This window comes from Scyliorhinus canicula, chromosome 6, assembly GCF_902713615.1.
Source record: "Scyliorhinus canicula chromosome 6, sScyCan1.1, whole genome shotgun sequence".
Taxonomy (NCBI): Eukaryota; Metazoa; Chordata; class Chondrichthyes; order Carcharhiniformes; family Scyliorhinidae; genus Scyliorhinus; species Scyliorhinus canicula.
In genome coordinates this window covers 94737071-94751246 of record NC_052151.1, presented here as the reverse complement: position 1 = coordinate 94751246, position 14176 = coordinate 94737071, and the positions used below count along the sequence as shown (strand labels likewise).

At 45.7% G+C, this 14176-nt stretch overlaps 1 protein-coding gene across 9 annotated transcripts in view; it reads left to right on the top strand.

Annotated features, from left to right (window-relative positions):
* fam184ab (family with sequence similarity 184 member Ab) overlaps positions 1 to 14176 on the top strand; it is a 286418-nt gene that overhangs the window by 187830 nt on the left and 84412 nt on the right. For all 9 annotated transcript variants that reach the window (XM_038799695.1, XM_038799689.1, XM_038799694.1 and 6 more), the window contains one exon: positions 11445 to 11598. In XM_038799695.1, coding sequence (XP_038655623.1) covers positions 11445 to 11598 — 154 coding nt within the window. The remainder of the gene's footprint in view (positions 1 to 11444; positions 11599 to 14176) is intronic.

The window sequence follows — 14176 nt, the reverse complement described above, 5'->3', positions numbered from 1 at the left end:
GGACCCTTTTGGGGTCCAAAACTGCTCACAATAATCCAAATGGGGTCTGACCAGAGCCTTATACAGCCTCAGAAGTACGTCCCTGCTCTTGTAATCTAGCCCTCTTGACATGATTACTAACATTGCATTTGCCTTCCTAACTGCCGGCTGAACCTGAACGTTAAGCTAAAGAGCATCTTGAATTAGGACTCCTAAGTTCTTTTGTGCTTCTGATTTCCTAAGCCTTTTCCCATTTAGAAATTAATCTATGCCTCTATTCTTCCTTCGAAAGTACATAACCTCACACTTTTCTAAATTGTATTCAATCTGCCACTACTTTGCCCACTCTCCTAGCCTGTCCAAGTCCTTCTGCAGCCCCCCTGCTTCCTCAATACTACCTTTCCCTCTGCATATCTTTGCAAAGAGAAAAGCCTGATTCAGCCATCTGCTGCTGAAACACTCACCCATGTTTCCAATACCTTCAAACTCGAGCTTATCTGGTTGGCCTCTGATCTTCATCCTTCTCCAGACTAGATTTCATCAAAAACTCTGCCACCCATAAACTAACTCCCACCAAGTCCCATTTACACATCATCCCTTGCTTAACGTATCTTGGTTCCTAGTCCATCTGTCTTAATGAAAAAAGTCTCATCCTCGTTTTCAAATTGCTCCATGGCTTCACTCCCTCCTTTATCCCAGTCCGTTCGCCAGTCCTACCACCTTCTGAACATTCTGTAGTATTTCACTCAGTCCTCTTGTCCATTCCTGTTTCCTTCACAATATCACCTACAACTGTGCATTCCGCTGCCTTGAACCAAAGACCTGGATTTCCCTCACTAAACTTCTATGCCTCCCTCTTTTAAGACATGCCTTTCATCACCAGACCTAATATTTTGTCCTTCAGCTTTGTTTCAATATTTGTCAATATTGAAGGGTGTCAGAAGATGTGCAGGAGCATCGCAATCATCTTAATTCAGTCCTCCACAATTTCTGTCTCCTGAAGTATGATACGCATGAGGATACCTAACATACTGGGCATGATCTAACAGAAAAAAAAATGCAGTCCGTTCTGCGCGGTATTGAAGTTCCCGGCAGCTGTAGGTATCTAATGGCACTCTGTTTATTTTTTGAGCCACAACGGGGAATGCCCTGGCAAGACCGCAGTCCATCGCATTTCCTGCATTGAAGAGCTCCGATTGGACGAGATCATGTCCCGCGCTCTCGACTTCCAACGTGACCACTGGACCCCCCCCAACGCACCTGTTGGGGGTCCTCGAGCCCCTCGCACATCACCTCATACAACAGGGAACCCCAAGGCCCAATCCCTGGCACGTGCAAAATGCCACCTGAGCATCTTGGCACTGCCAGCCTGGCTTCTCCCAGGATCTACCGGCCATGTCCCATCCCGATTCCAACAGCACATGGCTGGTAAATAGTGCACGAAGTAATGTTTTGAGATCAATGTCGATTGTCCTACTGAGATCTAACACGGATTCCATTGGGCCACTCTAGCCAGTGCTCCGAAAGCTAGTGTTTGAAACAAACATGTTGGACTTTAACCTGGTGTTGTAAGACTTCTTACTGTGCTCACCCTAGTCCAACGCCGGCATCTCCACATTATTTCAAAAGTCACTGAGTGCAAAAAATTCCATTGCTCAGCATGTGGGAAGTGGAAACGAATAACAGAGTAGTATTCATCCATGAACACAGTAACAAGATAACATGGGCAGCAGGCATGAGAGACAATGGTCCTCTATGATTAACTGTACCCAAAACTGACAGCATTACATGGTGGCCATTAAAAATTGAATTTGCGGCCCCGGGGAGATACTCGGGGAGTCCGGTAGTAATAGCTTTGTTGAGAATTTGGAGGCAGTTACAACAGTACTTCGGGTTGGGGCAGGGTCAAGGGAAATGCCGATTTGGGGGAACCATAGATTGGAGCCAGGGGACTGGGATGGAAATTTTCGGAGATGGGAGGAGAAAGGAATTAGGACACTAAAAGGCTTGTTTCTTGGGGGTCGTTTTCTGGGATTGAAGGAGCTGGGAGCGAAGTATGAACTGGAGCAGGGGGAAATATTTAAATGCATGCAGGTTCGAGACTTTGCCAGAAAGGAGATACAGAGCTTCCCAGTAGAGCCGGCTTCCACATTGCTGGGGGAGGTGCTGACGACAGGGGCACTGGAGAAGGGGGTATTATCGGTGGTTTGCAAAGCTGATGGCAGGAGGAGAAGGTGCTGCTTGATGGGATCAAGGCAAAGTGGGAGGAAGAATTGGGAGAGGGTATGGAGGAGGGGTTCTGGTGTGAGGTGCTCCGGAGGGTGAACGCCTCCACCTCGTGTGGGAGGTTGGAGCTGATACAGCTGAAGGTGGTGTAGAGAGCGCACCTTACAAGGGCGAGGTTGAGCCGACTCTTTGAGCGGGTAGAAGATGTGTGTGAACGTTTTGGTGGGGTGGGGAGGGCAAACTACGTTCATATCTTTTGGTCCTGTCCAAAGCTGGAGGATTACTGGAAGGAGGTATTTAGGGGTGCACTTAAAACTAGACCCGTGCCCTCGGGAGGCCATATTCAGGGTATCGGATCAGCCGGGGTTGGAAACGGACGTGGAGGTAGATGTTGTAGCCTTCGCCTCATTGATCGGCCGAAGCCGGATCCTGTTTGGGTGGAGATCAACGTCTCCACCCTGTGCCCTGGCGTGGCGGGGGGAGCTGCTGGAATTCTTGAAGCTTAAAAAGGTCAAATTTGAACTGATGGGGTGTACAATTCATGGGCGTTATTCATTATGCACTTTTGGGAATTGGATCACATCGAACATTGGGGGGAGGGTGCTGGGGGGGTGGGGAGAGGGATTGTATGTGTTAATGGTGACTATGGGTGATTTCTGATTCCTTTTTGTCAGTTGTTTATGTTAACATGCGGGCTAATGTCTGGGATTTGGTGGAAGGATGGAATCGTTGTTATTGATATGGGGATTGACATTACATTCGTTAATGATTATTGTTTATTGTTGGGTGTAAATTTGGGAGAAAATGTGAAAAAGGAGGAGAGTAAAGAATATTTTTTTAAAAATTGGATTTGGTTGGAATGACTCAAACGTGGCTTGAGATAAATATCCATAACATTCACAGCGGACATACTTCAGTACAGCCGATAAGGATAATCACTAATCTTACAGGAATTATACTAGTGAGGTCACAATGTATGATGACCTGACACAAGGCATACGTATGGTCCAACACATCATGTTCGTATCTGAACTGCGTTTTTTCATGTTGCTTATGTGGAATTAAAGTCGGCTGAGTGAGATAAAATAGAATTCAACGGCACAATGGTAGATACCTGGGGGAAGGGGGAGGCATCTGTGTTACCTTTCAATGTCTATGGAACATCACCTGGGAGAACCATTCAATATCTGAGACTTTGAGGCTGAAAAATAAAATATATTTGCAGATTTGATATATATTGGCCGCGATTCTCTGACCCCCACGCCGGGTGGGAGAATCGCGGGAGTGACGGGCGATTCCTGCCACGCCGCCTTGGCACCCGCACACGATTCTCCCATCCCCCCCAAAACGGCGTTTTACGACAGGGCGCTCGGAGAATCGCCGCTCGCCGTTTCTAATGGTCGAGCGGCGATTCTCCGGCCCGGATGGGCCGAGCGGCCTGCCCAATACGACCGGTTCACGCCGGCACCAACCACACCTGGTGGCTGCTGGCGTGAAGAGCGTGCGAACGCTGCGTGTGCGGCCTGTGGTTGGGGGGGGGGGGGGGGGGGATGGAGGATCGAGCACCAGGTGGGTGCTCAGTGGGGGTCTGTCTCTAAAAGACGCACTCTTTTCCCTCCGCCGCCCCACAAGATCAATGCTCCGTGTCTTGCGGGGCGCCTGCGGGGAGGACGCCAACCGCACATGCGCGGATTGGCATCGGCCAACCTGCGCATGCGCGGGTGACATTATTTAAGCGCCGCCAACCGCGTCATTTAGGCGGCGCCGCTTTGACGCGGGCGCCAAGGCCCGGCGCGCGAAATTGCGCGGCGCCGCTCATAGCCCCCGGGGGTGGGAGAATAGGGGGTGAGGAGCGGCCTCTGACGCCGGAGTGAAACACTCCGGTTTTCACTCCGGCGTCGGCACTTAGGGCAGTATTCTCTGCTAAGGCTAAAAATCGCGGAGGCCGTCGTGAACACGGCCGTGGTTCACGATGGCCTCGGGGCCCGCTCCCCGCACCTAATTCACCCCCACCCGGGGGGCTAGGAGCGGGTCCCTGGCCGCGACCTCGGCCGCCAGAAGTGACGCGCGAACGGCGCTTTTCATGATCGCATGCGCGGTGCTGTCTTTCTCCACCGCCGCCCGGCAAGACGTGGTGGCTTGATCTTGCCGGGCGGCGGAGGGGAAAGAGTGCGTCCGTTTTGGACGCAGGTCCGATGATCGGTGGGCACCGATCGCGGGCCTGTCCCCTCCGGAGCACAGTCGCGGTGCTCCCGTCCCAATCGGGCCCCTGGATGCCCCAAACGGGCACCTGCCGCCCGTTTCACAAATTCAGTGACCAGGTGTGGTTGCTGCCGTGGTGAAACGGGCGTGAAGTGCCGGCCGCTCGGCCCATCGGGCTCGGAGAATCGGCGTTCACCGTGAAAAACGGCGAGCACCTATTTTCCCGAGGGGGGGGGGGGGTGGGGGGGATGGGGGGGCGTAAAAAATGTCGGGAGGCCCTCCCGCGATTCTCCCAGGCCGCGTGGGGAGCGGAGAATTCCGCCCCAAGTCTCCCGTTGGGAGAATCGCGCCCATTATATACACAGTGATGGAATACACGTGCCCCAATTGTGCGATCAGAACTTTGTTATTTTCTTAACGCTGACACTACATCTTGGTGAATCCATGACAGGCACAGCAGAAGTAGAGGGAGCCTGTTTCCTGCTGTGTCCTGTTCCCTGAGATTACTTTGGTGACCATCCCATGCAAGCCGGAGGCCTGAAGGGGCCCATCCTGTTAAGAATCTCCTGCTACGCGGCAGATGCCCCCTCCTCAGCCTGACCAGCCGGCGTTGATAAGATCATAGGCAGAGGGAAGTTGGAGCGACTAAATGTAAATGGACTTCTCCAACCACTGTTCCAATCTACTGAAGGCCTTTGACAATCCTGCCTGCTTATCTTTGCAGCACCAATATTTGTTTCAGGGCAGGTTTCATGGGCTACTCATCGGACTCCGCAGAGGCCAGGTCTCCAGCAGTCCTCCAAGTGTCAGAGACCCTGGCAATCACTGCGTCTACCTGCTGTGGATAGGTGTCTGCAAGGTGCTCACCAGATTGTGACCCCCGAGCCTGCTCTAGAACTAGGAACCATCAAGGTGTTTGGATCTGCGCTGTTGGACGATGCAGGTGAACACAGTAATGCCCTTCATCAGATAGATCATCGGCGATGGATAAGGGATGGACGCTCAGGTTGTTGGGGGACACTGATCTCGCCTTCCGCGCAGGAACGATCCCTTTCCTCGTCAGCTAGCTCTACTGTCTGTGCCTCCATTTGTAAAGAATCTTACATGAGATGGTAATGTGAAAGTGGCTGTTAGACATTCAGTGCTGATGGTGGTGTGTGACACCCCGTTTTTTGCATGTTCACTTAATTATTGCTAAATAAATATTCAACTTAATCTCCCTAAATCTGCCTGTTGAAAGAGTGGAAAAGCACACAAGGGTACTTGTGAAAGACACGGGCCAGAGTTTTGCTTATGAGGTGAGAAAGTAGAGTCGGGACCGACGCATCTCCATAGAAATTCTCCCTCTGCCGTCCCGCATGAAAAATTTTTGTTACAGCGAGGCAGGGCCGCGGTTGAGTCATGCTCGCCAACCCGAAACCAGATCAGAGGAGGAGACTGAACTAAATGATGAGGAGGGTGGATCAAGTCTCAGGCCTGAGTGAAATGGCTGCCCTGGACCCCGTTCTTCTGTGAGTGGGGAAACTGCAGGACTCTTGAAGGTTCGTTGTTGGGTAAGTCTGTCAGCAGTCAAGTGAGTAAGAACTGTAATTGTTGGCCATCTGGTTAGTTTCATTCATAGTGTTAGCCCACCATGGGCCTTCCATAGCAAAGTAGAGATTTTAGTGCTGCCTATTGACCAGTCTAATCAAGGACCACACAACAGTCACTTAATATTGGCAAAGCTTAACAAGATACAGCCATCCATATGGCTGCACCATGACAGCTTTAGCAGGCCCTGTCATTTTGCAGTAAATGATTTCAGCATAATGATCTGTGATTTATAGACCTCTGAGCCCTTCCACTTACCCTTTTACTTCCCATAAATCTAGCCGGGCACCCAAATGTGCCCTGTCCATTACCATCACAATGGCAAACTGTCATCACAGATGAGTTTGACTCAGAGCTGGAGTGCAGATGTCATATTGGCATCCACACAGTGCATGCTCCCCTAATAAAATTAGTCTGTGTACAACAAATAATCAGTTCCCAACATGTGAATGGACACTGAAGATCTGATGTGCCGAACAAAACAAAACACCTGATTTGCCCATGTACTTCATTGTGATGCCACAACATCGCAAAGGAGGACCGCTCCAGAAGCTGAGGGAGTGACAACAGCCCAATTTTGTAACCAACATCTCGGGTTTCTTGTCCATGAGGTGCAAAGCCAGAGGGATATTTTGCACCGAGAAAGGAGGAACCCCCTGAGTGTTAGCAAAACAGCATGGCAGATAATAACAGCCACTGTGAGTTCAACATGGGAGTACATGGATATAATGCGGCATGCAGTTCTACAGTCTGCTGCGCTCTGGCAAGGTGAGTTGTTTAGTAGATGCAGATGGATGGCATTATGATGGTTATCAGCTGCATGACAGTAGCTGGTAAACACTTGCCATGTACTTCCCTAATACGGACAGTTGTGTGACATGTTGTAGATCAAGGTAGTCATGGATGACATATGAATGCCCACTGCATTGATGAGTTTCATGCCTGAATGTAGGACAGAAGGGCCTTATATCCCCCTCTTTTTTTGTACTTGCAAAAGAGGACTCAGAATGCCAAAGAGATGTCCCAGATTGGGCATGGCTCAGCATGCCTGAAGACACCTCTTGTCATTAAATGACAATGGAGATTGCCAGGGTGCCCTATGTGCTCAGAATTGAGGAGGATGAATCACGTATAGCAGGTGTCAAAGGTGGCATTAGAGGCACATTTGAATATTATGTTAATGGCAGAGTTGATGGTTTTAGTGGTGGAGTTAATTGTTTTGGAGCACAAAGCAGATTTCTAGTTCATTGAGGAGTAGGAACAGTGGACCAAGAGTTCCATTGATATGTTTGAAGGCACATACCTCAAGCCATACATGCTCTCAATATGTCCTTTTGTGTCACACACAGATCACACCGGTTTCGCTGCCCCAGCACCACCTCGCAAGCCAGATCATCCCTTGGGCATCAGGACGATGAAGAGTTGGCTGAGGAACCACTATCACATCTGAGCAGCCCACAACACACAAACTAGCACATTGGAGGGATATTGCATGCATTTGAGTCAGGGCATGAAGTGTGAAGGGCATCACACCTGAATGCAAGGGGCTGTATCTGAATCACAGGCAACCTGTGGACAGTTCCCCTCACTGAAAGAAAGGCAGTCACAGTGATACTGCATTGAGAGGGCCTCAGAAGTCCTCTTTTGGAGCAGCAACAGATATCTGCCAGAGTTTCCTGAGGCAATTTGAGCTCACATATGGTGAGGTGCTTGACCATGTCTTGAGGTTTGATCATATGAGCTCCATCCATAAGAGAATGGCAATTTCATGGATAGCTACATGCAGCATCACATCAAGTGTATGCAATAGAAACGTGATGCCCTGCAAAGATTACATGGTCCACTCAGTAGCCTGCAGCAGGTCTTTCAGAGTATGAGTGCTGATCCTCAAAGCATATGCAAGGATCTGCATACCCAGAACAAGACGTTCATGCATGTGGCACAATGATGGCTGAAAGGGATGCCTGCTGCTCCCCAGTCGCCATACCCAACCAACCCACCTAATGACAACCCATTGCTGTGGAGGTGGGTTGAGAAGGATGAGAGCTCCGCAACATTTCAGTACTCTCACCTTCTATGCTTCCCTTGCCCCTCCACTAGAGCCCTTATTTGCAATGTAGGAGCCACTGACCAAGGCCTGCAGTCTCAGGTAGGCCCTCAGTGCACCCTGCATGATGAGGCAAGCTGTCACTCTCCTCAATGTCATATAGCCAGAGCAGTCTGAATCTATGTGCAACTATGTAGCACTGTTTGCAACTTGCAAGTGCCACTTGGCTTTAATCATTAACAGTCAACAATGTTGTCAATTAATCTCACAGTGTTACCAGTTAATTTTATTCACCTTGTAAATACGCTCTGTACTTTCTGGATGTGGTGGTTTGTCATTGTAGACTATTAGCTAGAATTACCAGGGAAACGTAAAGCAGCAGAGAGTTGCTTAGTCGTAGAGAACTTGAATGTTGCTGGATAAAGAGACATGCTGATGAAGCTTTTCATCTTGCACTCATCAGGGCAGATTCTCAAGAATACCAAATCTCAAAGGGAACAACAGTTTATGCTGCATGTGAAGATTGGTTGGAAAATACACTTGGTAGAAGCGTTGCCATGGAGACTGCACAAGGAAACAGTTGACTGCCAAGCTTCTATTTGAATTCAAACCAGTTAGATCAACTCTGGTTGGTCAAGGGATTGCTGTGGGGAATGAACCAAGGAATGGCCATTCCCCAAGCTTTTGTTCAGTTAAAAGGTGCAATAAATGAACAGGTTCTTTCTGCTTGCATAGGACAAAGATGTGACCAAGCATACCAAAGATTTGTGTTCTTGTAATTTTTTCCAGATGAGTGCAAGATGAAAAGCTTTGACAGTATGTCACTTTTTTCAGCAGTGATAAAGAATCAGGCTCTTCCCAGTAGCAATGAATGCTGTAGCCAGTAATCTATCTCTCCGTGACAGCATGAGCTTGAAGGGTGTGGCCATTCATGCCCAGAAGTGGAAGGCAGGGCCTTTCTTTCAGACTTTGGATGTCTCCTCCCAATGTCACCTTTCACTTACCTGGCATCTCCATTAAGGGTAACAGGGTGTTGCCTGAGCTGGAGCATGTTAGTTATGAAGAGAGATTGGATAGACTGGGTTTTCCTTGGAGCAAAAGATTCTGAGGAGGGGCATTATTGTGATGTATAAGATTGTGAGGGTCATAGATAGAGTAGAGAGGAAGAAACATTTCCCCTTGGTGGAGGGATCAATGACGCCCAGGGAGCATATTTTAAAGTAAGGGGCAGGATGTTTAGAGGGGATGTGACAAAATTCCTTTTCACCTAGAGGATGGTGGGTGTCTGAAACTCACTGCCTCAAAGGATGATGGAGGCATAGACCCTCATAACATTTGAGAAGTATTTAGATGTGCTCATGTGATGCCAAGGCATATAAGGCAAGTGTTGGAAAATAGGATTAGAATGGTTAGGTGGTTGTTTTTGACTGGTGCAGATGCAATTGGCCGAAGTGCCTTTTCTGTGCTTTAGACCTCTGTGACTCATGGATCCCACACTGCGGGTTGAGACTTTTGTAGTAATGGCAATTAGGCCTGGTTGGAATGAAAATAAGTATTTTGTACCTGTGTGTTTCACATTGCACCCTCTTTCCCCTGCCAGTGAAAATAGTACCTGCTGGAAACATGGGCATAGGAACGAGTAAGCCGATTAACCCTTGAGCCTGGTCTGCCATTTAATAAGATCATCATGATCCTTGATTTAACTCTCTGTAGTTATTAACAACTTGTAATATTTGGCAGTATGGACAGACTCTTGAACACAAGGTGCAGGAACTACTTGCAGGAACACTCAAAAGAGCTCTTACAGCAGATCTGAATTTCAACAGCAATGTTGACTTGCTGAGTTGTACGGCCAGGCTAACGATGAGTTTTTAATAAATGTTAGGAAAACAAAGGTAGTTTTAAAGAATTTATATTTGTATTAGTTAACATTAGAAAAAAGGTATAGTTTTAAGTGGGTTTGATTTAATGTTTCTGTGCCTAGAAGGGCAAAACCTATGGTTAGATTCATGCTGCACAAAGATGTGCTGATGTGTGGTGATTGGTTATGTTCCAGTTTTGTTTCTATTGTGCTTAGAGAGGATTGCAGTGCGATGAATGAATAAGAGCAATAAGCATGTGGGTGTTGCTTAGCAACTGGGGTCCTGTAAGGTAGAGAAGCTTATAAGTTTGAGCTTTAGCTGAATTTGTGGAAAGTTGGAGACAGGACCTCGGGGTGTGAATATCTCTCAACTCTGCCAGAAGAAAGACTAGACAGGGTGGGAGCTACAAAGAGGCAGTCTTTCTAAAGTACAAGTTACAATCTAGATAACCAGGGAATTGGGACAGAAAGAATGTTTAAGATGCCTGAAGTTAAGAAAACAGAGATCAGGGTTTTGTTCAGAAGAATTCAAGGAAGATTGAATTAAAGAGACAATTGCAATAACTAAATTTAAAGTGAACCAGCAGACTTCAGTGGCAGATGAAGCATTTAACATCATTTTAATGCAGTCTGAAATTGAGAGTTAAAGCAATTGTGAATAGATTTTATGGCCACTAAGACGAGGAAATCCAAAAAGGGTTGGTGTAAAATCTTGGACTAGACTCGCTGTTAAAAATGGAGTGAAAGCTTTGTTTAAAAGTGTCATTTGGAAAACCGGGACTGGATTTTGGAATGCAAACCGCTCAAGGAAAGCATTATTGTGAGAGTTTCTAAAGCATGATTTTGGGAGTGGAGTTTTGAAACTCTCCTATGATCATAATCGGGGGAGATTCTGAAGAGAAATCCACAGACACTAAGTTGGGTGCTGAAAAAAGACTGCGCTAATGAGACCACTGTAGCTTAAGATGTATTTTGTAAACTTTGTTAATCCGAAAACCTATGTGTAAGCTAAGGAGGGAATAAAGGCATATTGTATCATCATCCAATTTTTTCATGTTTAATAACTTATTTTCTTGTTGTTAAAACTAATTTGCAGAACTATAACTGTTCCTCCTTGTTTTCTGAAAAAGAATAAAGCTTATGGTCTTTTGAGCCAGGGTTCTATTCTGGACGTTTCCCACCCAGTTTATAACATCAACTAGTATTGTAACATAAGTTTAGAATAAGATTATTTACCTTTACTGTGTCAGTAAATACATTGTTGTTTTCTGTGCAGAAATTCAGTCGCGAATTCTTTGAAGTTCCATCTGTGTTTATTTGTGATTTTATGGTCTCAGATTTTTATATATGTGGATCAGTAATTAACCTGGCAATAGAAGATTATGAATCAGAATTGTACATAATGTACTTTAAACTACTGTGAACAAATTTTCCTCATGAAAATCTGAAGTTGCAATTTGTGGACTCGTTGCATTACCTGAATAAAACCTATGAAAAATAAAGTTGAATGGCCATAATTGTGTTGAGTATGTTTTACAGCAATTGGAAGAATGCTTAAACCAGCAGCATATGAAAAATTTGCAAGCTCAGAAGGACACTGAGAGAATAAATTTGGAGGCCTTGCAAAAGGAAGCAAAGCAGCAACTACAGGATTTGAGGACAGAGCTACAAGATGAAGGGAAATTAATACTTGGTATGTATTCTCAAATAATTCTTCTGATACACACTGTTGTTTATGCAATTAATCTGTTGTTCCTTAAATAAGTAGCATATCTTCCTGTTTAGAAGTGATGAGTGTTTGTTTTTAATTCATTAGTGGGGTATTTTGTGTGATAATGAGAAAATGGCAGACATGTTGAACAATTACTTTGCCTCAGTGGAAAGGAGGATAACTTGCCAGAAGTCACAAAAAAAAATAGTCAATAGAGGCCAGGGACTTAATACAATTAATATAAGTACAGCATCGCTAACGAGGAAATGAATGGAAGTAAAAAGTGACAAATCCCTAGGACCTGACGGTTTCCAACCAAGGGTGTTAAAGGAAGTAGAGGAGTACATTGTAGATGCCCTAATTTCCAGAATTCACTAGATTCAGGAGTAGTTCTTCTGGATTGGAAAATAGCACATGCCACTCCACTTTTTAAGAAGGGTGAAAAGGGGGAAACCAGGGAATTTACAGACCAGTTAGCCTACCGTCTGTGGTGGGGAAATTGCTGGAGTCTATAATCGGGGATGGGGTAACTGAACACCTTGAAAAATTTTGGTCAATCAGAGAGTGTCAGCATGGATTCGTGAAGGGAAGGTCATGTCTGACTAATCTTATTGAATTTAGTTGAGGTCACTAAGGTAACTCGGGTAGAGGTCAGTGGAATGTCTATGGATGTCATTTATATGGACTTCCAGAAGGCATTTGATAAAGTCCCACACAAAAGACTGTTATCTAAGTTGAAAGCCCACAGAGTTGAGGGCAAATTATTGACATGGTTAGGAAACTAGCTGGGTGTCACGTGACGGAAAGTGGGGATAATGGGTAATTACGCAAATTGACAGGGGGCCACAGGGATCTGTGCTGGGAGCTCAATTCTTCACGTTCAATGACTTGGATAATGCATAGAAAGTCATATATCCAAATTTGCAGATGATGCAAAGTTAGGTAACATTGTAGATAGCCTAGATGATCGCATAAAATTGCAAGGACATAGCGACAGACTAGCTAATGGGCAAAATTGTGGCAGATAGAATTTAATTGAGCAAGTGTGAGGTTATCCATTTTGGACCAAAAAATGATAAAGAGAAGAGTATTTTCTGAATGGAAAGAGGTTGGATGCAGTGAATATCCAAAAGAGACTTGGGGGTTCAGGTGCATAGGTCCTCAAAATGTCAAGAACAAGTACAGAAAATAATATAAAAGGCAGACTCGATGGGCCAAATGGGCTCCTTCTGCACAGTATGTTCTATGTTATTATCGGACAGGACATATTTACAGTCCTTTACCAATGATCAGGTGTTTTCCTGAGGCTATCCACAATCTAAAGCTTTTCCAGTAAAGTTGTATATTAACTGAATTCACCATTTTTTTTACATAATTTTTGGCATTTCATTTTACTTGGACAAAATTCAACTGAAGTTACCCATCATGTTTTGCAATTATGTTGCATACAAAATATAATGTTCACAAATATACTTAAGAATATGGCACTAAGTTCTAACAATACAATATTTATAAAAAGAAAGCCCAATCCTTCAGCTGGCGAGGCCAACACTTATGTCCAAATCTAATTGCCTTTGAAAAGGTGGTGGTGAGTCACTGTCTTGAACTACTGCAGTCCACGTGCTTTTTTTTCCTTTATTCTTTCGTGGAATGTGGGCGTTTCAGGCAAAGCCAGTGTTTGTTGCCCATCCTAATTGCCCTCGAGCTGAGGGGCTTTTTTTAAAAAAAGAGTCAACCACGTTGCTGTGGAGCTGGAGTCACACGTAGACCAGACCAGGTAAAGGCAGCAGATTTCCTTTGCTAAAGGACATTTGCAAACCAGATGGTTTCATGGCCATCATTCGATTATTAATTCCAGATCTTTTATTGAATTCAAATTTCACCATCTGTTGTGGCAGGATTCAAACCCGAATCTCCAGAGGATTACCCTGGGTTTCTGGATCACTAGTCCAGTGATAATACCACTACGCCACCACCTCCCATGCTGTAGATACACCCTGACTGCTAGGAAAAGAGTTCCAGGATTTTAACCCAGCAACATTGAAGGAGCAAGAATGTGGTTCCAAGTTAGAATGATGTATAACTTAGAAGAGAACTTGCAGGTAGTGGTGTTCCCATGCGTTAGTTATCCTTATTCTTTGAAATGGTAATGATTGTGGGTTTAAAAGATATTTTTGAAGGAACCTTGGATGCTGCAATTTATCTTGTAGGTGACACAAAGGAAGCAGCTGGTGGCTAAGCATAATATAAAGAATAGTGGCAGGCTTGCAGAGCTGCTCTAAAGTAAAGTCGCCATAGTCCCAGATGACTATAGGTTGTTTCCCCTTTTGAGGGAGAGAGCTGACTGGTGTGATGTAGCCTGAGGACCACCTCACTTCAAGCGAGAGGCAAGGTTGAGAACAAATAAATAAATAATAATAAATAAATAATCTTTATTGTCACAAGTAGGCTTACATTAACACTTTGCAATGAAGTTACCGTGAAAAGCTCCCAGTTGTCACATTCCGGCGCCTGTTTGGGTACATGAGGGATAATTCAGAATTCTCAGCTGGTACGGGAA